Source organism: Ochotona princeps, chromosome 16 (assembly GCF_030435755.1).
Source record: "Ochotona princeps isolate mOchPri1 chromosome 16, mOchPri1.hap1, whole genome shotgun sequence".
In the NCBI taxonomy this organism is placed as follows: domain Eukaryota; kingdom Metazoa; phylum Chordata; class Mammalia; order Lagomorpha; family Ochotonidae; genus Ochotona; species Ochotona princeps.
The window spans coordinates 48120608-48145927 of record NC_080847.1 but is presented as its reverse complement, the minus strand read 5'-3'; the positions used below and the strand labels follow the sequence as shown (position 1 = coordinate 48145927).

The window sequence follows — 25320 nt, the reverse complement described above, 5'->3', positions numbered from 1 at the left end:
AAAAAAGAATCCGGAGTCTGAACTGAGCTTGGTGATATCGGTGGCGGGAACCGGGACCGCCGGGTACAGAAGCTCACGCAGCTCGGTGACGAGCGGGGCCTCCTCGGGCGTGGTCCGTGGGCATGACCCTGAGGGTGACCGCGAGTGTGACCCGCAGCGAGCTCCGCCGAGGGGGCCTGGGCCTCTTTTGACCGGGAGGACGCGCCATCGCAGGGAGCAGGGCTGCGGGCGCTGCAGGGTGTGCGGCCCCGGTGGTCACCTGCCGCGTCGTGGGCGCGTGCCGCTCGTGGGGTGCTTCGTGTCGCGTGGCCGCGGGAAGGTGCCTCTGCGTGTATCTATGTTTAGGTGAAGTGTGAGTCTTTTGGGGGCCTGTTTTGGAAAATTCCAAGTTGGACGCTGTTTATGAATGCGAGGGGACTTTGCCTGGGGTTGTGCAATGTGCCTGCAGCCTGTCCAGCGTTGCATGCAACGTGCGCGCTGTGAGTTGGGGGTTTGCTAAAGAGTGTTTGATTCGATATGAACGTGAATGAGTTGTTCCCTCTGTTATTCCTGATGGTTTTGTCATCCTGCTAAAGTGAATACTGGAATGACTTAGGAATTAGGTATGACCATGTCTGGTTGGTTATGTAAAATTTGATCTTCTGAATGGGGGGCATTTAACCTGCTTCCATGAACTTGTAATTAAATAGCAAATTTGCAAGTAAGATAGAGATGTAAGTATTGGAAAGGAAAAGCCAGGGTTTTTCGGGAACACCATATTAACTGGAACTAGTGTGTTGGACTCACTGGGGTTCCGTGGTAAACATGGAGGAATAAAGTTTGTAGGTGTAGCTGCCATTTTCAGTACTGTCAGGGATGAGACTAGCTGCTTCCAGATAAAATCAGTGGCAGCTCGTAGCTTCTACAGGCATACTAGTCAAAGTACTTGGTACACTTTTAAGGATAAAGTAGTCTCATTTCGGTGAGTAAAACATTTTTCCCCCCAGCTAAAATACTCATCGCAGCAAGCACTACTTTACATTTAGCAGAATATCCTCTCTCAATCCTACCGAGTGCAGGGGACCCAGTCAGTTTCCATTCATACCTAGATTCCTGTAAACTTCTATTCCATACTTCACCTTAAATTAGTTATCAGTAATTTAATCATAAATAATGCTTAATTTCAGTAATTGTGCTGCTTAATTATTGTGACAGGTAAGTAAGAGATGGAGTAGAAAATTAAGAACTCCAGACATTCTGCAACATATATGGAAACGTACTACAGGATAAGGATGGCATTTCCTATAAAATCAGGATATACAGATGATACAATATGTGTTGCTGATAAACAATTTATAGGGGAGAAATCTTGACAAGGCCATATCACACTAATAGTCATATCAGAAACAGAAGAAAAAATATCTGCAAATTGAAATAGAGAAATGATTAATTTCCTAAGTTGAAAAACAAGATAATGTCAACTACTTAAGAAAACAGACATGGTACAAAGTCTTTTCAGTGTTAGTGAAAAGAAATAAGGAATATCTCTAAAGTTATTAAGGGCTTATTCTTTCTTAAAATAAGAAATGTGTATATTAAGACTACAATGCAGATCTAATAGGTAAAGGTTGTATTCATCAGGACATGGGAATGTATTCACATGAGTGTAAATTGCCAGGAAGTCCACAAAGAGCAATTTGGAAATACAGAAGCTATGCTCTGTGGGAGATGGTACAACTGCAGTGAAGAAAACACAATGTTTCCTCTCTGCACACCACAGCAGGGTCCCCCAATCCATCCTACCTTACCTAGAGACATTCCTTGCATTGGGGAGTGAGCAGGGTTTGTTCATTTTCCCATTAACTTGGATTTCTGAAGATTAGGCAGGGTTGGTGAGTGCTGAACAGTGAAAATTATTCTGGGAGATCTAAGTAGAGTTGGCTTCTTTTTAAAAACATTTATTTATTTTTATTGGAAAGACAGATATACAGAGAGGAGGAGAGACAGAGGAAGATCTTCCATCCAATGGTTCACTCCCCAAGTGGCCACAACAGCTGGAGCTGAGCCAATCCAAAGCCAGGAGCAAGGAGCTTCTTCCGGGTCTCCCACACGAGTGCAGGGTCCCAAAACATTGGGCCATCCTCGACTGCTTTCCCAGGCCACAAGCAGGGAGCTGGATGGGAAGTGGGGCCACCAGGACACGAACTGGCGCCCATATGGGATTCCGGTGCATCAAGGCGAGGACTTTAGCCACTATGCTGTTGTGCCAGGCCCTAGAGTTAGTTTCTTACATTCTTCCTTCTTTGTTTTTTTTAAGACTCTTCCCTTCTCTCAAAGAAGAACTCAGAAGAGAAGGGACTTCCCTTACAGGTCTCCAAGCCATGCCTCTGGTGAGAAGATGTTTCCTTTCTTTTTATCCTTTCTTTCAAGGTATGTGAGCATTTGTATTCCTGTCCTTCAATCTGTTTATAACAGGATTTGCTTCCCTGAAGCTGGTCTCCTTTAAGGGCCCAGCATAGAGTTGGGTGAGCACAGGGTGTGGGGTGCAACATCTGCGGAGTACTCTTAGGGTTGCTCCGCACTAAATGTTGTACCCTGGTACCTCACTGTTCCTAACTTTGTTCCTGGTTTGTGCATCTGGAGGCATTTCTGGAGTGTACCTTGTGCTTGGTGCATCATTCATCTTCCTCAGTCTTCTCATGAAAAGGCAGCTGGAACAAAATGGTAATATCTTGATTTAAACGGGAATAGGGTGTTTGAGTGAATGCACCTTGTTCAGCACACATTTGGGATTAACTGACCAGTCAAGCAGCAGTCATGGAAATACTTCAACTCCACTAACCTAGGCTTTGCAATAATACAATAGGAAGTAGAATTAGTAGATCATATTATTTGTTTATTAGAAGATGTCCTGTTTTGTTTTCAGCATAAAGATTTGGCTGCAAACTTGTAAAGAAGACTGACATTAAAAAAAAAAATTTTTTTTTTAAGAAGACTGACATCTTATGTTTCCTTTCTAATTTTCCTGTTTTATCCATGCCTGCTAGCAATTCCTGCAAATCATGGCTTACCAGTAAAAACTTTTCCAGTATTCCAATGCTATAATAGATGTGTCCTTTTTGGTTTAATTTTTATATGCCAGTGCAGGATATTCTGATCTTGAAATAATCTACCTTATATTAAAAGTGGTCCTATTTTCATATCTTTCAGAAAATTCCTCTTGAACTACCAAACTTGAAGCTATTGATTTTTTCTGAATACTAACTCAGTCTCTTCATGGTCTTCTCTATGTACAATGTTTGTTCTGAAGGCCACATGTATCTGATTCTAGTGACTCTCAAATATTGCTGTCCTTTCTAGACTTCCGTCCAATGTCTTAGAACCATACATGAAACCTGCGTTAGCTGTCTCGACCTGTGTGTTCTATACATTTCCAAGGTTGACCTCATTACCAGTTTTGGTCCAACCTGATCTTTCTTCTGTTTCCCATTTCCCTTTTATAGTTTCACTGACCATGCACTTGCTTAGATAAATAACCCAAATGCCAGGGTGAGTATTCAACCTAGCAATTAAAATGCCCACATGCCATATTGGATCATCTAAATCCCAACTCCTCTCCTAATGCTAATTCCCTGCTAATGAGCCCTGGGAGGCAGTGGGTGATGGCTCAAGTGGCACACAGTATTGGGATTCAGCCACCCTTGAGGGAAGTCCGGATCCAACCTTTGCTGTTGCAGACATTTAGAATGTGGACTGACAGTTGGGAGCTCTCTCTACACTTCTCAAATCAATGAATATCTTAGAAAATAGTGACTCCCTATAACCATGCCTCTCCTTTTTGTCCGCACAACCAATTTATACCTAATTCTGTTGCAGAACTTTAAATACAAACTAGCTGTCCACTGTCAGCTCCGTAATACTACCTTCATCTAGAAGGCAGCTTGAACAGTGATTACACAATTGTCTTTCCCATTGAACAAACATTAAGCTTCCCCTAGTTTTCTTGATTTTTTTTTTTTTTAATTGCAAAGTCAGATACACAGAGAGGAGGAGAGACAGAGAGGAAGATCTTCCATCTTTTGATTCACTCCCCAAGCGGCCGCAATGGCTGGAGCTGAGCCAATCCGAAGCCAGGAACCAGGAACTTCCTCTTCTGGGTCTCCCAAGAGGGTGCAGGGTCCCAAGACTTTGGTCCATCGTTGACTGCTTTCCCAGGCCACAAGCAGGGAGCTGGATGGGTAATGGAGCCACTGGGATTAGAACCGACACCCATTTAGGATCCTTGTGTGTGCAAGGTGAGGACTTTAGCCACTAGGCTACGGCAACAGGCCCAATTTTCTTGATTTTTTTTTTTCTTTTAAGATTTTATTATTTCAGGCCCGGCTCAGTGGCCTAGGGGCTAAAGTCCTCGCCTTGAATGTGTCAGAATCCCATATGGGATCCGCTTGGGGAGTGAACCATCGGACGGAAGATCTTCCTCCCTGTCTCTCCTCCTCTGTATATCTGTCTTTCCAATAAAAATAAATAAATCTTTTAAAAAGAAGATTTTATTATTTTTATTGGAAAGGCAAATCAGATTTAAAGAGAGAAGGAAAGACAGAAAGATCTTCCATTTGCTGGTTCACTCCAGATGACCAGAATGGCCAGAGGTGAGCCAATCCAAAAACAGAAGCCAGGAGCTTTTTCTGGGAGTCCCATGTAGGTGCAGGGTCCCAAGACTTTGGTCCAACCTCTACTGCTTTCACAGGCAATAAGCAAAGAGCTGAATGGGAAGTGGAGCAACCTGACACGAACCAGTAGCCATATGGGATACTCGGGCTTGCAAGTGGAGGATTAGCCTGTTGAGCCACTGCACTGGCCTCTACTTTTCCTTCTTTAAGCCCAAAGACTGTTTCCTAACTTACTGTACTTTTTGCTAGTTCTTGATTTATTAACTGTGGATTTTTAAAAAGTTGAAGCCTTATATTCCTACTCAAATAAAATTTCATTGTGAATATAAAACTGCTTTATAAGCAAAGCTTTATAATTTTGATTTACCAAGCAACTAGATACAGTCAGGAGACAGTGTGATCTTGCTATTTATTTTCAGCATGAGATAATAAATAGTGAAGAATGCATTTTCAGAGAAAATCTTCCACAGCATGAAACACAGACTAAGAAAACCAGTCTGACTACTGAAGATGGTCAGAGCTAGATCTCCATTATCGAGTTCTCACCCATGTCCGATCACTTTAGGATGAACTAGAGTATGCCCTTACAGGGGTCGGTGTCATTCAAGGACGTCAGTGTGGACTTCAGCCAGGAGGAGTGGCAACAGCTGGACCCCACTCAGAAGGCCCTCTACAGGGATGTGATGTTGGAAAACTACTGGCATTTCATCTCTGTGGGTAAGAAATACTTCTTGAACATGTCTGTATCATGCTTCTGCCTTGGAGGATTCCTCAAACATGTAGCACTTTGAGTGGCTGGAGTTAGAGATGATGAATCCCCCATGGCCACGAACCATCTGTTGCTGCTTTCCCAGTAGCCTTAGCAGGGAGCCGAGAGGAAATGGAGCAGCAGCTGGGAATTGAATGGGCACCCATCAGGGATGCCTGCATCACAAGTAGTCATTTAATTTGCTACACCAACAACGCTGGCCCCAGCAGTGTGTTCATTTCAATAGTTTTGAAGCTGAGACCAAGTGTAATTTTCTGTTATCAGGGTTTTACGTGACTGAGCCTGATATGATCAGCAAGTTGGGACAAGGAGAAAAGCTGTGGGATGAGAGAATCTTCCCAAGCCAGAGCCACCCAGGTGAGTCTGCACAGATAACGTCCAGTGACCCTTCAATCTTGGGTAGCTAAATCTTAAATATTTCTAGGGATCAATTTGTTTTTAAGTTGTGGTAAAGCATATATTTGTTACTATTGCAAACATTTTTAAAAACAGGGTTCAGTGGCATTGAATAATTCACGTTGTAGGACTGCTGTCACCTGTTTCGCAACTTTGAAAGCATTTCACAGTAACTTGCTTTACTCACACACCTTAGTCCCTACCAACCATTATTCTACTTTGTCTCTGTCCTTTTGACTGCTGTTAAGTATCCCTTGCATGTGGGGGACTATCTTTTTTTTTTTTTTCAAAGTTTTAGTTATTTTCGTTGAAAGACAGATTTTCAGAAAGAAGGAGAGGCAGAAAGGAATATCTTCTATCTGCTGGTTCACTCCCCAAATAGCTGCAATGTCCACAACTGAGCCAGTCTGGAGCCAGGAGTCAGGAACTTCTTCTGAGTCTCCCATGTGGGTGCAGGGTTCCAAAGCTTTGGGTCATCCTGTGCTGCTTTTGGGAAACTATCTTATTTCCAAAAATAGAATGTCTTTCCTTTTTTTAAGATTAATTCACAGCCCTCTGTATGTGTATATTTATATACATACAAGTATCATGAGTTATGTAAGTATCACATAGAAGCATATATAGAAATTATACTTTGCTTATCTGTTCATCCATTGGTGGACACATAACATGGGCTACCCTAATCATTTGACTACTAGAAAGAATATTACTATGAGCAGGAATGTACAAATATCGGTTTGAAGCCCTGCTTTCAACTCTTTTAGGTATACACCAAGAAGTAGAACTGCTGGATCATATAGTAATTGTATATTTAGTTACTGAGGAATCACCATAGTTTTTTACTTAGCAGTTGCACCATTTTCCCATAATAGTGTAGGAGTCTAACTGCTGCACATTTTCACCAACACCTGTCATCATCATCATCATCATCATCATCATCATCATTATTACTAGTAGTAGTATTAGTAGTAGCCAGGCTAGCCGTGCTGGGAACATCCTTTTCAGATCCTGAAATCTGTACATAGAACTGGTTGCCATTTATGCCTGTGAAATCTAAATGACAGCTTTGTATCTCAATTCCTGTGTTAACTTCTTCTGTATTTGCCTTGTGCTTATAAAGATATTGGCTGCTATTACCTTGCCAAGCATCTCTTACACACTTGGTCGGTATCACTCACAGAGATTCTAAGTGTAAAGTCCTTAGAGTAGAACAGAAGTATAAACTCCTGTATCCTTACACACAAGTCAAACCCAAGAATGCTTCCATGAACCCATTTAGTTGCTTCACACCTCTCCCAAGTCAGTCTCCATCTGTGATCATCATGGCTGTGATTTTTGCCAGTGTAGGTTAATTTCTTCTATTCTAGACCTTCCACATGTCTGCTTTCTTTCCCTGAACTTAATGTCTAGAGATTTACACACGTGCTTGCATGAATAAGTAGTTATTTTAATTGTGGAATAATATCCAGTTGTATGAATTCACTACTCTCTTTTTGTACCTTTGTTTGGTAGACATTTGATATGTTTCCAGTTTGGGGCTTATAATGAATTAAAGTCTATAAACACTCTCATAAGGATCTTCTTGGAGATATGTTTATATCTCCTCCATAAATACCTGGTGATGATATTGCTAACTTATAAGGCAGGTTTTGGGGGTCCCTCTTGGGGGGACTTAGACTCGAGGTGTGATGATAATGCCAAGAAGAATCAGGACACAGGGGATGCAAAGGCAAGCTGAACCAGTGCACACTTTATTGAGTTTTTCTGGGCATCTTTATACTAAGATTTTTGCAGGGCAAGCAGACAGGTAAAAGTTACTAGTTAACTAAATAGCATACAAGTCACTCTAAAGACAGATCACAAGGAATTTGGGAGACCATCACCAGGCTTCAGGCAACAGTATAGCAAACGTGAGTTACAGAAACCAATACTGGTAAACAAACAGATCTAATAAGAAAAGGAACGTAACAAACTTGTACTCAGATACATTTAGGCCACAAGCACTAAAGGAAGACAAGAGAGAGTGAGGTGCCTCCCACACCCCCAGTCATGCTTTGCCAGGAAGGCTGCCCACAGTCCCAGGAGGAAGTTTGTTCTCCTGCAGCATTTCCAGTCTGCTGTGAGTGTCTGAGACCTTGGGTTCACAGTGTTTCATGGATATCCCCACAGGCATGTGTAGATTTCAAGCTGTGTTTTTTTTTTTTTTAGAAGCTTCCAGTTTTAAAACATTATTGCATCATTTCGGACTTTCACGCGTAGTATGTATGCCTCACATTCTCTTTTCCATTTATTGTTATTTTCTTTCACACCATTTTGATAGTGTATCTTTATGATTTTAATATATATTTCCTTAAGACAAATGATGCTAATGCTTGCTATATCAAAATTGTTCAACTGTTTTATCAATCTAACTGGGTATTACAATTTTTCTTTGAGTAGTCAGAAATCTTAATATATTAAAATAAAAATATTTGGTTCCATCTATGTGTACTTCAAATATGTCCCCTAGTCTGGTTTATTCATTTTAGTGTTATCTTTGGATGAGCAGAAGTTTTTTACCTTGATGAAGTCTGCATTTTATAATTTTTTTTCTTGTACAATTAGCTTGATGTCTCAAAGAAGTTTCTGTCTATTCTAGGTTGTGATGACAGCTCCCTGTATTTTCTTTTAACAATGCAATATGTATACATTTTGCTCTTATTATTACTTTGCTGTTTTACCTCTTGTTAAATTTTGTTTATGCCATGAAGTAGGATTTCAGAATTTATTTTCTTCCAAGAGAAAGAAATTTGTTCCATCACCATTTGTGGATTGCTTTAGTGATCATATATAAAAACTGCTTGAGGGTCATTTTTATCTTAATCTATTTTTGGAATCTCCATTCTTTCCATTGATGCATTTTAAGCCATACTGCTAATACCACCTGGTCTTTGATTTTTGTAATCTAATAATAAGTTCTGAAGTCTAAGCCAGTCTTTGAGTTTATTTTCAAAATTTGATTTGGCTATTCTAGATCATTTCATTTTCAAGTACATTTTATAATCAACGTCTTGAATTTTTTCAAAGAATATGCTGAAAGTTCTATTGGTAAAAGCTGACATTTTAGCAAATTTGAATCCATAACCATATAATAGCTTTTCATTTCAATCCACTTCTGTTATATTTGGCATCAGTATTTTATTATTCTCAGTATACAATTTCACAAATTGTTCATTATCTCTAAGCTTTTAATATTTTTGATACTATTGTATATGTTGACTTTTTAAAATTTTTTTGAGTTTGTTATTTATAACAATTATTGATCTGTATGTACTAACTGAATAATTCTGATTGTGCTAGGTTTTATTTTTAGGTATATTTCTTTAGATTATCTACATAAAAATATGTCTTCTGGGGGAAATTTTTCACTATACTTTTCCAAACTTTATTACTTTTACTTATTTCCTTAATATATTGCATAGGATCTACTTTAAAGTGTTAAATAGAAGTGGTGAGAGTTAATAGTCTTAGCTGTTCTCTACATTTGGAAGAAACAAATTCAAAATTTTTTCCTTATGTTTAGTACTAACTTGATTTTTCATCAATTCACTTTTTTAGATTCTGGATAGTCTTTCTTACATAGTTACAGTTTTTATTGAGAATGCTATGGATTTTTTGAATATTTATTTTTATTGGAAAGGCAGATTTACAGAGGTAAGAGACAGAAAGATCTCCAGCCTCTGGTTAACTCCCCAAGTGGCTGCAAGGCCCTGAGCTGAGCTGAGCCAATCTGAAGCCAGGAGCCAGGAACAACTTCTGGGTTTCCCATTCGGGTGCAGGGTCCTAAGACTTTGGGACATCCTCTACTGCTTTCCCAGGCCACAAAAAGGAAACTGGATGAGAAGTGGAACAGCTAGGATACGAAGCGGCCCCCATATGGGATCCCGGCACATACAAGGTGAGGACTTTAGCCATTAGGCAATGGTGCTGGGCCAGGGCATGGATTTTATTTACATATATATAAAACATATATGTTTTATTGTAAAACATGTGTTGTAATTTTTATGTATAAAGGCAGATATACAGAGAGAAGGAGAGAAAGCCATAAAAATCTTTTGTCCACTGGTTCATTCCTTAAGTGGCCACAACGGCAGGAATTCGAAGCCAGGAGCCAGGAGCCTCTTCTGGGTCTCCTGTGCAGGCATAGGGTCCCAAGACTTTGGGCCGTCCCCTGATGCTTTCCCAGGCCACAGGCAGGGAGCTGGATGGGAAGTGGAACTTCCAGGATTAGATGGCGCCCATATGGGATCCTGGCATATGCAAGGCAAGGACTTTAGACACTAGGCCACTGTGCCAGGCCCAATTTCTTTTATTTATATTTGAAAGGCAGAGTTACAAAAAGTAGGAGAAACAGAGAGAGAGCTTTCATCCACTGGTTTACTCCCCAAATGGCCATAGCATCCAAAGCTGAAATGATCCAGAGCCAGGAGCCAGGAGCATCTTCAGGTCTCCCACATAGGTGTAGGGACCAGAACCAACACTCATAAGGGATGCCAGCACTGCAGGCAGAGGATTAGCCTGGTGAGTGACCATGCTGGCTGAATAAATAAATCTTTATTTATTTTTTTTAAAGATTTATTTATTTTTTTTTTTTATTACAAAGTCAGATATACAGAGAGGAGGAGAGACAGAGAGGAAAATCTTCCGTCCGATCATTCACTCCCCAAGTGAGCCGCAACGGCCGGTGCTGAGCCGATCTGAAACCGGGAACCAGGAACCTCTTCCAGGTCTCCCACGCGGGTGCAGGAACCCAAAGCTTTGGGCCGTCCTCGACTGCTTTCCCAGGACACAAGCAGGGAGCTGGATGGGAAGTGGAGCTGCTGGGATTAGAACCGGCACCCATATGGGATCCTGGTGCGTTCAAGGCGAGGACTTTAGCCGCTAGGCCACAGCACCGGGCCCAATAAATAAATCTTTAAAAGCAAAGATGCCACTACAGATATTTACATCCCATAGCAGAATACCTAGGCCTATACCATGGCCATGCCTGCTATTCAGCCTCCTGGTAAAGTGTACACAGGGAGGCAGAAGTGATGGTTCCAGTAACTCGATCCTTGCCACCCACATGGGAGACCTGGATTGAGTCCCTGGGTCGTTACTTTGACCTGGCCTGCCCCTTGCTATTGTGGGCATTTGAATAGTGCACCAGCAGATGAGCTATCTGTAAGTGTTTGTGTATGTCTTCTTACATCATAATCATTAACATAAAGCACAGGACATTGTTCTGACACAGAATCTTTATTTTTTTAGGCAGGTTACTTGTAAAAAAACATTAAAAGATATTTGAATAAGATCAGGTCAGTATTTCAAAAAATGGTCATTGTGACCAAATTCTAGCATTCATGCTGGTATATTATTGATATCTTCATTTTCAAACCTCATAACAAATCCATTAGGTATTAGCCAAATAGGCTATTCAGGATAATAAATTAAGATACGCTCTTTCTTGCTGTATTTTCCCTGTGGAAACAGTTTTTTATATCCATCCAGGCACTGCTGTCATACAGAACTGCTCTCTCACTTAGTAAAAATCCATCCTTTATATTTTGAGTTATTTTGCATAACAAAAACACATTCCACTTTCCCTGCAAACTTTATAGATTCTTTTCCTTTTCACTCTTACTTCTTATAGTTTTAACTACATATATTGACAATAATTTTTGAGCATTTTTTAACAGTGAAACTACAAACATCATGGTGTGTAACAGCATGGTGGAGTAGACCAATACTTGTTATGGATTATCGTCTTGTAACTTTGTTTATTCATAATACACATTTTTAGTGTTTAACAGACCCCGACATATTTAACCTGCCTTATTTTTATAAGCCAGAAGTATGTAAACTTAAACTTCAAAAACCAAAGTTTCAGTAGTTTACCTTCTATATAAATTATAAACAAATGTTTATCGCTTTGCATGACTCTGAGGTTTCAGGTTATGAAGAACATTTGGGGAACTATCTTTAGGCAGATAATTATGAAACAATTACTGTTCCAAATAAATTCATAAAGCTTTTTTCCCCCACTTATATCAACTTAACACAGATAGTCTTAATTATTTTATGATTACTCATGAAAATTTCATAAGATACTACATAAACCTTGCCATGATCTCAAACTATTAACTGTCTACTTCTAGAACATACAGTATTAACATTTACTCAGAAGATTTTAAATAAGATAATCAGTAAACATTGACTTCCAAAAACATAAGTTTTAGTTGGGAAAGCAGTAATGTTATCTGAAGCATTTTATATAAAATAGGAATGTTAAAATTTCAGGTTGCTAGAAGATTTCTTTTAGAAAAAAAATTGGCTGTTGGGCCTGTTCAGTGGCCGAGCAAAATAATTCCTACCCATCATGCTGGCATCCAGTGAGCACTGGCTTGTGTCCTGTCTGCTCCACTTTGGATCCAGTTCGCCCAGCTCATCGTCTGGGAAAGCAGCAGAGCATGGCTCAGGTGTTTGGGTCACTGCACCCCCGTGGGAGACCCAGAAGAGACTTCCACCTCCCTGCTTCGGATCAGCTCAGCTCTGGTCATTAAAGCCATTTGGGGAGTAAACCAGTGCATGGAAGGTCATCTCTCTGTGTCTCTCCTTAAAAATCTGCCTTTCAAAGAAGTCTATAAGGCAGAGAGACAGAGAGAGAAGTATCTTCCATCCAGTGATTCACTCTCCAAATGGTCCATCCAGGTCTGCCAACATGGATGGCAGCAACGCCACTACAGGAGCTGTCATCTGCTGCTTTGTCAGGTGCAACAGTGGGGAGCTGAGTGAGCAGCCCAGGCTCAGGCCTGGGAGTCAGCTACGGGATGCTGCTGTCACAGGCAACAGCTCAACCCGTCGCTCTAGAATGCCAGCTGAAAAGATTTCTGGAAATGGGGGCTTGGCATGATAACCTAGTGACTAAAGTCCGTGACTTACATGGGCCAGTATCCTATATGGGTGCCAGTTCATGTCCTGGCTCCACTTTGCATCTAACTCCCTGTTAGTGGCCTGGGAAAAAAGTAAAGGATGGCCTAAGGCCTTGGGACCCTGCACCTGTGTGGGAGACCTGGAAAAGGCTCCTGACTCCTGGCTTCAAATCAGCTCAGCGGGTTCTTCGGCAGCGTGGCCTAGTGGCTAAGGTCCTCGCTTTGATCCCATATGGCCGCTGGTTCTAATCCCGGCAGCTCCACTTCCTCTCTGTCTCTCCTCTTCTCAGTATATCTGACTTTGTAATAAAAATAAAATAAATCTTTTAAAAAAAAAAAAAAAAAAAATCAGCTCAGCGCACGCCATTGCAGCCACTTTGGAAGATCTGTCTCTCCTCTCTGTAAATCTTACTTTCCAATGGAAATAAATAAATCTCTAAAACAAAAACAAAGGTTTCCTGAAATGGATAATTATGACCATAATTATATGCCCACTTAAAACAAACCAGATAATAAAGGGTAGCATGTGAAGGCTCTATGGAAAAATGGACAGTCACATGTTCTTGGAAGTATTTGAGGTTCTTAGGAAAGTATTGTAACCTTACCAATACAGATTAGTTATCTGTTTTCTAGAACTGCACATAAGTGGAATTTTGCAATATATGTTCTTTTGCATAAAGGTTACATTCAGATTGTATGAAGTTTCTCCCTGTGATCACTGTGTATCAGTAGTATTCTTTTTATGACCAAGGTGTTGTTCCATTGCATAAATATATGTGGATCAGTATTACCTGTCTACCTTTTGAAAGACACATTGACTATCTCCAGCCAGTACAGGTCTATTAGAAAAAAAGAGGCAAATAATTGCTAAGACAAATTTATCTTTAAAACTGTCACATCAGATATGGGTGGCAGTAAGCTAACAATAGTAAAATATGGGCAAGCATTTATAATAAAATAGTATTTAAGGTCAATCAGTACCCTACATAAATTAAACAACAGCAGAGTTAACATATGTTGCTATATTTGAAAGAAAACTTGAATTCATCTTTTTTTTAAAAGACTTATTGAGAGGAGAGAGAGAGAGGAAAATCTTCCGTCCGATGATTCACTCCCCAAGTGACCGCAACGGCTAGTGCTGTGCCGATCCAAAGCCAGGAACCAGGAAATTCTTCCGGGTCTCCCATACGGGTGCAGGATCCCAAAGCATTGGGCCGTCCTCGACTGCTTTCCCAGGCCACAAGCAGGGAGCTGGATGGGAACTGGAACAACTGCAATTAAAACCAGCGTCCATATGGGATCCCGGCACATTCAAGGCGAGGTATTCAGCTGCTAGGCCACACCGCCTGGCCCGAATTCATCTTTTGTAAAGACAAAAAAATAATTTGGGCCTGTTAAGGTGGTTCAGTGGCGAAATCCTCCCCCTTCACATTCCAGGATCCTACCAGTTTGTGTCCTGGTTGTTCTATTTCACTTTGTGGCCTGGGAAAGTAGTTGATGGCCCAAAGCCTTGGAAACCTGCACCCAAATAGGAGACCCGGAAGAAGCTCCTGGCTCCTGGCTTTGGATCAGCCCAGCTTCCGGCCATCATGGCCACTTGGGGAGTGAACCATTGGACAGATGATCTTAATGTCTGCATATCTACCTTTACAATAAAAATAAGTAAATCCTTTAAAAAAAAAAAAAAAAGTGGGCCTACTAGCATGGTTACCTAGGGGCTAAAGTCCTTGCCTTGCACGCACAAGGATCCCATATGGGTGCCGGTTCTAATCCCAGCCGACCTGCTTCCCATCCAGCTCCCTGCTTGTGGCCTCGGAAAGCAACAGTTGAAGATGGCCCAAAGCCTTGGGACCCTGCACCCACGTGGGAGACCCGGAGGAGGCTCCTAGCTCCTGGCTTCGAATCAGCTCAGCTCTGGCCATTGCGACTGCTTTGGGAGTGAATCATCGGATGGAAGATCTTCCTCTGTGTCTCTCTTCCTCTATATATCTGACTTTCCGATTAAAAAAAAAAAAAAAAACAACAATTACCTTTAAAAAAGAAAGTAACTCAGCAAATTGGAAGGAAAAAAAAGATGGGACAGATAGTCATTCAATGTATAGAATTTCATTACTGTTTCTGGAAGAAGAAAATTTATAGTAGCAACACTCAAAATGTAACAGTGTTAATATTTATGTTTTAACTATACTTTGTCTTCTGGTTTATCTTATAATTCTGTTTTTTAAAGAATCTAAATCATTTTCTTTGAAAGTTGGTTTTACAGAGACAAGGAGGGAAAGAAAGGAAGATTTTCTGTCTGCTGATTCACTCCCCAAATGATCGCAACACCTGGAGCTAAGCCAATATGAAGCCAGGAGCTAGGAGCTTCTTCCAGGTCTCTCATGAGGGTGCAGGGTCCCACAGCTTTGAGCCATCCTCTACTGCTTTCCCAAGCAGGGAGGTATGATGGGAAGCGGAACAGCCAGGACATGAACTGGCACCCACATGGAGTCCCAGCAGGCAAAGCGAGGATGTAGCCACTAGGCTATTATGCCAGACCCTTATTTTATAATTCTTAATGAAAATTTCTTTTTCTGATTAACTGTTTTCCAGAGACAACAAATCATAGAATATGAATAGTTAAGAGCTAGAGTATAAGGCCAGGCCCGATAGCTTAGCAGCTAATGTCCTCACCTTGAAAGCCCTGGCATCCCATATGGGCTCCGGTTCTAATCCCGGCCCACCTGCTTCCCATCCAGCTCCTTGCCTGTGGCCTGAGAATGCAGTCAAGGACGGCCCAAAGCCTTGGGACCTTGCACCCGTGTGGGAGACCCGGAAGAGCCCCTGGATCCTGGCTTCAGATCGGCTCAGCTCCAGGAGTTGCGGCTGCTTGGGGAGTGCATCAATGGACGGAAGATCTTTCTCTGTGTCCCTCCTCCTCTCTGTATATCTGACTTTCCAATAAAAATAAATAAATCTTTAAAAAAAAAAAGAGCTAGAGTATAGATTAGTGTTTCTGTAAATACTATACAATTAGCTTTTTAAAATTCATTTGTGATAGTTGAGTCAAATAGGAATAAGAAAAAAATGAATCTTACAACATGGGCCTGGTGCAATGGCTCAGTTGGCTAATCATCTCCTTGAAGGCACCAGCATTCCATTTGGGTGCCAGTCTTATTCCAGTCTGTTCCACTGTTGATCCAGTTCCCTGCTTATGGCCTGGGAAAGCAGTGGAGGATGGCCCATAGCCTTGGGACCCTGCATCTGTTGGGGGGGACCCAGAGGAATTTGCTAGCTTCCAATTAGGTCAGCTATAGTTGTAGCAGCCATTTGGGGACTGAACCAGTGGATGGAAGATCTCTCTCTGCTTCCTCTTTCCAGTAAGAATAAATATTTAAAAAAGAACCTTACTATATTAGGAGATATACAGATTTTAGTCTGCCTAAATTTTCTTAGGCTTTTGCTTACTGTTTACACCCTTGAAATGGGCTTGTCTTTTTATCTCTATATTCTTACTTCTACAAATGATCCCCTTATTCATTATTTTCTGTCTTCATTTATCCTTGTGACTATTATCATTTTTTGTTGTAGTTTATTAAATGCAACAGGTCAAAAATTTGCGTGTTCTTTACTTACACCTATTTTTCTTTACTAACTATGTAGCAATATTTATTTATTTTTGTTTATGTAGTATGTTTTCCCTGACTCAAGGTAATTTATTCTGGACTTTCTGTAGAACACAACAGCAGGACAGATTGTTCCACCTTGGGTTGTTGGTGTAAACATCCAATCTAGAGCATGTATATGGAAATTTACAGTGCTGTTAATTTTATTTTTTCTAGAAAAAGATGGGAAAGCTGAAGATGTTTTAGTGAAGTTCAAAGAATACCGAGACAAACTGTCTAGATCGGTGATACTCATCAACCACAAAAGAATTAAGGAGAAAAATATTTGTGAGAAAATACTTACTGCAGGCAAAACCCATATTATTTCCAAAACACTTTGTGAATGTCTATCTGATAGAAAAGTTTTTAAAAATAATTCAGAATTAACTATTCGAAATATAAACCCAATTAGAGAGAAATCTGATGAGAGTAATGGATGGGAGAAATCACTCCTGAGTACTAAACATGAGCAAATGGCAGCTGTGGTGAGTCAGCACGGACAGACAGGAAGGGATCACAGTGGTCAACCAGAGCCTGTTCCCCAGCAGAAGGTTCCAACTTTAGAGCCACAGTTTAAACATAATGAGTGCGAAAAATCCTTCCTCATGAAAGAAATGCTACTTACACATACTAGAGTTCACAGAGGAGAAAGAACCTTTGAATACAATAAAGATGGAATTGCCTTCCTAGAAAAGCCAAATCTTGGCATCCATCCACACAATCTTACGGAAAAGAAGCCTTCTGCATATAACAAATATGGGAAATTCCTCTGCAGAAAACCCATTTTTATTATGCATCAAAGATCTCAAACAGAAGAGAAGCCTTTTCAATGTCCTTACTGTGGGAATAGCTTTAGAAGGAAATCATACCTCATAGAACATCAGCGAATTCACACAGGTGAGAAACCTTATGTTTGCAATCAGTGTGGAAAGGCCTTCCGTCAGAAGACTGCTCTCACTCTTCATGAAAAAACACATATAGAGGGGAAACCCTATGTTTGTATTGATTGTGGAAAGTCCTTCAGACAGAAGGCAACCCTCACTAGACATCACAAAACACACACAGGGGAGAAGGCCTATGAATGTACTCAGTGTGGAAGTGCCTTTAGAAAGAAGTCATACCTCATTGACCATCAGAGAACTCACACAGGGGAGAAACCTTATCAGTGTAATGAGTGTGGGAAGGCATTTATCCAGAAGACAACCCTCACTGTGCATCAGAGAACTCACACAGGAGAGAAACCCTATATTTGTAACGTATGTGGGAAGTCCTTCTGCCAAAAGACAACACTCACTCTCCATCAAAGAATTCACACAGGGGAGAAACCTTACATATGTAACGAATGTGGGAAGTCCTTCCGCCAGAAGGCAATTCTCACTGTTCATCACAGAATACACACAGGAGAGAAATCCAATGGATGTCCACAATGTGGGAAAGCCTTTAGTAGGAAATCAAACCTTATCCGTCATCAGAAGACTCACACAGGAGAGAAACCATATGAATGTAAAGAATGTGGAAAGTTCTTCAGCTGTAAGTCAAACCTCATTGTCCACCAGAAAACACACAAAGTAGAAGCCATGGGAATTCAATAAGTGATGTGATTGGGGGAGGATGCTTTTAAGAATTAACCTTGTACCAGATGTTGTCTGCAAGTGTAATAGTATTCAACAGTTTAAGGTATTACCTATTGTTTGCTACCCAATAAATACAGACACAAGCCACAGCTGCATTAGATAAAGGACAAAGTCATGAAAATGAAAACCCCAACTTTAATATTAAATTCAGCAAACTAAAATCTCCTGGGTCAAATTGCTAGACTTAAAAATTGCTTTTCCACTTCAATATGTATGTGTGCCAGTAATTGGCCAATTGGCAGCTGGTCCTGTATTACACTGTGACTAGAAGTGCTTTCAAGGAATATGTTAACTGTATTTCTTATTGCAAATATGTAAAAAACTTGGTTGTCAACTCCTCAAAATTAACCAACTCTGATTTCTAACATTAACTTTTAGATATGATAAATCTTCATATTAATTATGTGTCATGTATTCATTGATATGGCTTATTTCATTTGTCATTATTTCCCTAATCATCAGTGCATGTGGTCAGTGTTCATTTATTTTTAATCTGTCTAGAATCCCATTATTTGAATGTGTCACAATCTATCCACTCTACTACTATTGGACTTTTTACATTGTTTATGGCTTAGGATCATGAATATTGGTTCTGAGAACATATTTGTCTTTTGGTGTACATGTACCTACTTCTCTTGTTTATGGCTAGGGAGTGGAATTGCTGGATCTAAATGCAGATGTGTGTTTAGTCAGCTTTGGTATAGGCGGCAGAAAACCCAGAGCTTCCACCTGCATGAGATAATTTAGTCTATAGGGGAACAACTATGAATATTATCAGCATTTGCTCAAACCAGCAAATCAATGCTGAGGAAAGCTGTATCAATGGTATTATGAAAACTGGAGTTATGAATATAATACACTTATGAAGGGCTTGTAACCATAGCCCAAGCATTTTTTTTAAAGTTCTGAAATTTGATCCTGATAATCATGCAAATATTTAAGATTTTTTTATCAGAAAGATTTACAGAGAGAAGGAGAGACAAAGATCTCCCATCTCCTGGTTCACTCCCCAAATGGCCACACAACAACCGGAGCTGAGCTGATCTGAAGCCAGGAGCAGGTCTATCATGCGGGTTCAGGGTCCCAAGGCTTTGGGCCCTCCTGGACTGCTTTCCCAGGCCATAAGCAGGGAGCTGGATGGCAAGTGCAGCAGCTGGGATATGAACTGGCACCCATATGGGATCCTGGCATATGCAAAGCAAGGACTTTAGCCACAAGGCTGCCACACCAGGCCCAACCCCAATATTTTTTAAGATTTATTTTTTCACAGCAAATCTTCATATAGTATCACAAATAAAATAAATATATGGTTGCCATTTGCCACAGTTAATAGCTTTTTTAAAATCAGAAAGTCACACAAAGAGGCAGCCATTTGGCCTAGTGATTAAGAAAAAAGCACTAATAGATCAGGGTTTATGTATGACATGTAATCACCCATGTATATGACCCAGATGTTCTTCAGCAGTTAAATGGATATGCTGTGAAACATCCACACAAGGGGATACTCGTAAACAAAAGTAAAATTATGAACTTATACATGCAACAACACGAGTAAACTTCAAATGAGTTATGGTAAAGCAACCCAATAAAAAATTACATGTTAAATGATGCGGATATGACATCCTCAAAAGGGCAAAAAATTCAAGAACATATCAGTTGTTGCCTAGTGTTTGGAAGGGTGGGGAGCTCTGATTACACAGGGTGCATGAGGAAATTCTTTGAGGTATTGAAATCATTTTGTATCCTGCTTGTGGTCATAGATACAAGAATCTATGCATGTGTAAAACTAGAAGTATACATATACAGTAAATTGTAATGCTTGTAAACTTTTAAAAGATAAATAAAAACTCTAGGTTTGTTTTAATCTCCATTATCAGCAAGACCTCCTGATTTATGCCCCTTTGAAAATGTCTTTGGATTCACTTCTGAATTATATGTGCAGTAGCTCCTCCTCTCTTACCCCCAATGATACCTATTAGCCATGATCACATGGAGTACTTACTTGTTCCTCAATTTACCTCAACCTCAACACCAGTAACACATTACACTTCACTCATCTTTGTATCTTCCAAATGGTCAGCACCCACTGCAGCGTAGGGCTTCACAACTGGCTTGGAGAGCACATTCATGCCAGATACTGGAGTTAACTTGCTTTTTTAAAAGATTGTTTATTCAAAAGGAAGAGTTACAGAGGGAGAAAGGGGCAGAAAGATCTTCCATCTGCTAGTTCACTCCATACATGGGCTAGGCTTTCAGGAGCCTGGAATTTCCATGTAGGCTTCCCACATGTGTGGCAGCCATCTGCTAATTTCCGGGATGCCTTAGCAGGGAGATGAATCGGAAGTGAAGCAGCTGGGACTTGAACCAGTGCTGTGTGAGATGCTGTCTTTGCAGATGACAGCAAAACTTGTACTGTGACATTCACCTTGTTAATTTGCCTTTACCTCTTGATTCTCAAACAGCATTCTTAATGCAACATAGTGGTATAAGAAGACCTCTAAGTGTGTACATACTGCATTCTAGAGGATAGTACTCCTTCCTCCTAAATATGTTCTTTGAGGGTTCACGCTGGCTGTACTTTCAGAAGGCTATTCCAGTCCTTTACATAGGAAATCTCATGTGCTAACATCCGTTCATCTCATTGTCACTGGCCAATTTCTGCACTTGTTTTTTTGTTTTTATTTTTTGCTGCCAAGTAAAATGCTATGTCCTGTAAGATATCATATACTTGTTATTTGCATCCTGTAAGTACCCAGAAGTATGGTGCTTGCTGAGAACTTGTGAGCAGAAAAGGCAAACCCATTCACAGAATAGCTGTCTGCTCCTAAAGAAAACTTAAAAACAGAACAGGTCCAATCTGTTCAACTCAACTGACAATATGTGACTAACTGGTATTCTCAAAAATCACTGTCCACGGAAGCTCTGGTTACTCCTGCTGGAAGGTGGCACATTCAGAACCACTGGGAGCGACACCACCTTGGTAAGTCTGTGATAGTAACACCATTCATACTCTTCATCTTTGCAGCTGTAACCAATTTATGTGCCTGTGATGCCTGCACAAGAAGACAGATGATGAAGGCTCGTTAATAACAACTAAGTCATTTCACATACTTGAATTCTGAATAATCCTCATGGTTGATACTGTTTAAGACATTAGGACCCTAGGCAGTAACTCAGTGGCTAATATCCTCGCCTTGCATGCGCTAGGATCTCATATGGGTGCCAGTTCGAATCCCGGGCTGCTCCACTTCCCATTCAGCTCCCTGCTGGTGGCCTGGGAAAGCATCAGAGGACGGCCCAAAGCCTTGGGACCCTTCACCTGAGTGGGAGACCTGGAAGAGGCTCCAGGCTCCTGGTTTTGGGTCGGCCCTTCTCCAGCCGTTGCAACTGCCTGGGGAGTGAACCGCAATGGGCTGGTGCGTGCCGATCCAAAGCCAGGAACCTGGAACCTCTTCCCGGTCTCCCACGCGGGTGCAGGGTCCCAAGGATTTGGGGCATCCTCAACTGCTTTCCCAGGCTACAAGCAGGGAGCTGGATGGGAAGTGGAGCTGCCGGGATTAGAACCGGTGCCCATATAGGATCCCGGGGCGTTCAAGGTGAGGACTTTAGCCGCTAGGCCACGGTGCTGGGCCCAATAAAAATAAATCTTAAAAAAAAGATATTAGTGAGATAGGGCTCAGACAATGTCTCAGTGGCTAAATCCTCACCTTGAATGCAGAAAGATCTCGTATGGCACCGATCTGTAACCTGGCTGCTCCACTTCCCGTCTAGCTCCCTGCTTATGGCCCCTAAGCCTTGGAAACCTGCACTCGTGTGGGAGGCCTGGAGGAGGTAGCTGGATCCTGGCTTTGGATCAGCTCAGATTCAGATTCAGTCGTTGCGATTACTTGGGAATGAACCAGTGGATGGAAAATCTCTCCTCTGTAAATCTGCCTTTCCAATAAGAATAAATCCTTAGGGGCCCGGTGGCGTGGCCTAGCGGCTAAAGTCCTCCTGGCTTCAGATTGGCTCAACTCCAGTCACTGCGGCTCACTTGGGGAGTGAATCATCGGACGGAGGATCTTTCTCTCTCTCTCTCCTCCTCTCTGTATATCTGACTTTGTAATAAAAAATAAATCTTAAAAAAAAAAACAAGAATAAGTCCTTAAAAAAATTAATGAGAAAGGTAACACATGCTTATTTCTCACACATCCATCTATACGCTCTTACTCTATATGTTATCTGTCATTGTAACAGTTTTATTCTTTCAGCTTGACTACGTTGTGGTTCCTAGGTATGTAAAATCTGGTATTCTGGGTTCCGGTGTAGTAGCTTAGTGGCAAGTCCTTGCCTTGCATGCGCCGGATCCCATATGGGCACCAGTTCTAATCCCGGTGGCCCCACTTTCCATCCAGCTTTCTGCTTGTGGCCTGGGAAAGCAGTAGAGAATGGCCCAAAGCCTTGGGACCCTGCAACCATGCAGGAGATCTGGAAGAGGCTCCTGGCTTTGGATCGGCTCAGCTCTGACCATTGTAGCGGTTTGGGAAATGAATCAATGGATATAAGATCTTCCTCTGTCTCTCCTCCTCTCTATATATCTGACTTTACATAAAATTAATCTTTAAAAAAATGGTATTCTGCAGATAAGAATGAAGCCGATAAAAATCCGGTCCCAGTGTGGTAGCCTAGTGGTTAAATCCTTACCTTGCATGTGCCAGGATCCCATGTGGGCGCCAGCTGGTATCTTGACTGCTCTACTTCCCATCCAGCCTCCCGGCTTGTGGCCTGGGAAAGCAATAGAGGATGGTCCAAAGCCTTGGGCCCCTGCACCCATATGGGAGACCCAAAAGAAGCACCTGACTCCTGGCCAGCTCCAGCTGCTGTGGCCATTTGGGCAGTGAACCAACAGATGGAAGATCTTTCTGTCTCTCCATAATCTTACCTTCTAATAAAAGGGAATAAATCTTTAAAAAAAAAAATAAGGAAGGAAGGGAGAAAGAGAGGAAGATAAAGAATCTGCAGAGTAGCCCAGTATTGCTTGAAATTAGGAAACAGTTGATACAAGAGGTCAGGCCTGTGACTGCTGAGCCAAGATAGTCGGACAGTGAATTTCCTCCACTGAGAGAAATCAGTCTGGATGCACCCATATGTCAGGAGTAATCTGCTTTATTCAAAGTCCACTGATTTACATATTATTCAAGAAAAAAATATTTTCAGAAAACATTTAGAATAGCGCTTGACAAAACACGGCCACTGTGGTTTACACAAACTGACACATAAAAGTAAAAACCATAATGATGTATCAGCTCTCCAGGCACATGGCATAATGTCAGCTGCAGGGATTCTGAGACCCTTTCCCTCTGACAAGAGAGCGCTGATCCATTATACCCTCATACTACGCTGACTGGACCTAGGGAACAGCAGGTGATACTGGCGAGAAGTTCTTAGAGACTGGGAAATAAGTCTGGCACAAATTCAGGGACTTCTAGTGAAATTTCAGTGAGTCAGTGGTGCAGTGCATGTTGAAATTCTCTTTCTTCAGTGAAGGATAAGTTGCATCTAGCCCCTTCCACAATCAAAACAGAACCACAATACCTGGTAGGTCACTTTGGATGTCTGATACAGACTTCATTTGGGTGTGCTATTTCTGGCCCACTTAATTAATAATCTGAAAGCTGGTAATTCTGAGTGATGCTCTGAATAAACCTCTTCAACAGAGCTGGTTTGCTGTGAGAGCTGCTTTCCCACTTGGTCCATATGACTCCATGTAGCTGATGGTGCTAAACATAATTAGTGGCAGATTTTAATGCTGTTTGGAGTCTGTGGGAGGCTTCTGTAAGTCAATTGGCACATACTTTTCAGATTTTGGAGCCCAGTCATTCTATCCACTGAGGATTACTCTCCTTTTGAGAATTAGCATTTGGCTTGCTACTGTTTTTAGTAGAGTTTCAACACTTAAGCACAGGCCACAAGAAAGGCGACTTCCACTGTGTAAGGAACTAGCTATTGTCTCAAGGACATCAAGTTCAATAGCAGGACTCCAGCTTGAAATAGAGGTATGTAGAAGATGTGGCTCAGGGCTGTCACTGTGGCATAATAGGTTAAGCCTGTGATGCCAACATCCCTTATAGATACAGGTTAGCGTTTCAGCTGCTCCACTTGCAATGCAGATCCCTGTTAATGTTCCTGAAAGAACAACATAAAAGGACCCAAGTCCTTGGGACCCTGCACCCATAGGGAGACCCAAATGAAGCTCCTGGCTCCTGGCCATTTGGGGAGTGAACCAGCAGACAGATTTCTCTATCCCTCTCTGTAACTCTGCCTTTCAAGTAAGTAACTTTTAAGTTACTCTTACTTTTAGGTAAGTAAGACTAAATCTTTTTTTTTTTTTTAAGATTTATTTTACTTTTATTACAAAGTCAGATGTACTGAGAGGAGGAGAGATAGAGAGGAAGTGGAGCTGCCGGGATCAGAACCAGCGGCCATATGGGATCAAGGCGAGGACCTTAGCCACTAGGCCACGCTGCCGAGCCCAAGTAAGACTAAATCTTAATAAAAGATCCAGCTCAGGCAAATCTAAAGACACAAGTTTCTTACAGAAGTGAATCAAATAATGCATATTATATCTTCTCTCAGTTTACACCAATGGCTTCATGGGGAGGTCAGTTGCCTGAGAAAGTGAAAATAATGGCCTGGTTTCCAGAAGGTTCTGCACCGTATTCAGGAATCACCCAAAAGGAACAGCTAGGAGATCCAGATGGAAATCTGGATTCCTAGCTTTGGTCTGATTCAATCCTGACTTTTGTGGGTACTTGGAGTGAACCAGCAAATGGACTATCTCCCCCTGCCACATCCTGTATCACTCTGCATTTCAAGTAAAGGATAACAAACATTTTTTAAATGCCAACTATATTTTGCAAATGTATACATACAAAGGCCCTTCAAAAAGTATATGGCAAGTGTTATGAAAAAAAACCACAGATTTCAATTTTTTTCTGCACTGAAAAAAAAAATTTTTTTGTTGCCACTAAAGAGACATTTTAAAATTCCATCTCCTAAGAACTTTTGTAAAATATCCCTGGCATGGCGTGGCCTTCACAGAACACTGGAATGATTTTCTGAAACCTCAGTTGGTAGATCCAGGCTTCCAAATCTGCTCTCTATCAGCATACCATATATAGTACTATTTCTCCTGCAGTCAGGAAGCAAGGAGTGTAAATTGGAGTGATTAAAAAAAAAAAAAAAAAAAGAGCTATGCCACTGATGAATACTGAAAAGAGTAGGGAAAGTGAAAGGCAA

General features: G+C 41.2%; 2 protein-coding genes across 4 annotated transcripts in view; one reads left to right on the top strand and one right to left on the bottom strand.

The window, feature by feature from the left end:
* Positions 1-2175: 2175 nt before the first annotated feature.
* ZNF382 (zinc finger protein 382) lies at positions 2176-18975 on the top strand. 3 transcript variants are annotated; one of them, XM_036492502.2, is made up of 4 exons: positions 2176-2369; positions 5240-5366; positions 5683-5775; positions 16586-18975. In XM_036492502.2, the coding sequence occupies exons 1-4, from the start codon at positions 2196-2198 to the stop codon at positions 17998-18000; spliced, it is 1809 nt and encodes a 602-aa protein (XP_036348395.2). In that variant the 5' UTR covers positions 2176-2195; the 3' UTR covers positions 18001-18975. The 3 variants fall into 3 exon arrangements, with proteins under 3 accessions (XP_036348395.2, XP_012785245.2, XP_058530381.1); XM_012929791.2 differs by having other exon boundaries at positions 2293-2369; positions 5215-5366; XM_058674398.1 differs by lacking the exon at positions 2176-2369 and adding an exon at positions 2607-2703.
* Positions 18976-19708: 733 nt separating this feature from the next.
* Positions 19709-25320, bottom strand: part of LOC101527925 (zinc finger protein OZF) — a 65888-nt gene continuing 60276 nt past the window's right edge. The window contains exon 7 of the mRNA XM_058674410.1: positions 19709-21095. The gene's annotated coding sequence lies outside the window, so the exon portion shown is untranslated. The remainder of the gene's footprint in view (positions 21096-25320) is intronic.

Excerpts from the sequence above, each read along its gene's own strand:
- ZNF382 (XM_036492502.2), top strand. The coding sequence starts at position 2,196 with ATGGGATTCCGGTGCATCAAGGCGAGGACTTTAGCCACTATGCTGTTG. Across the intron at positions 2,370-5,239 it reads GTCTCCAAGCCATGCCTCTG|GGGTCGGTGTCATTCAAGGA; the intron begins GTGAGAAGATGT and ends ATGCCCTTACAG. Across the intron at positions 5,367-5,682 it reads CTGGCATTTCATCTCTGTGG|GGTTTTACGTGACTGAGCCT; the intron begins GTAAGAAATACT and ends TTCTGTTATCAG.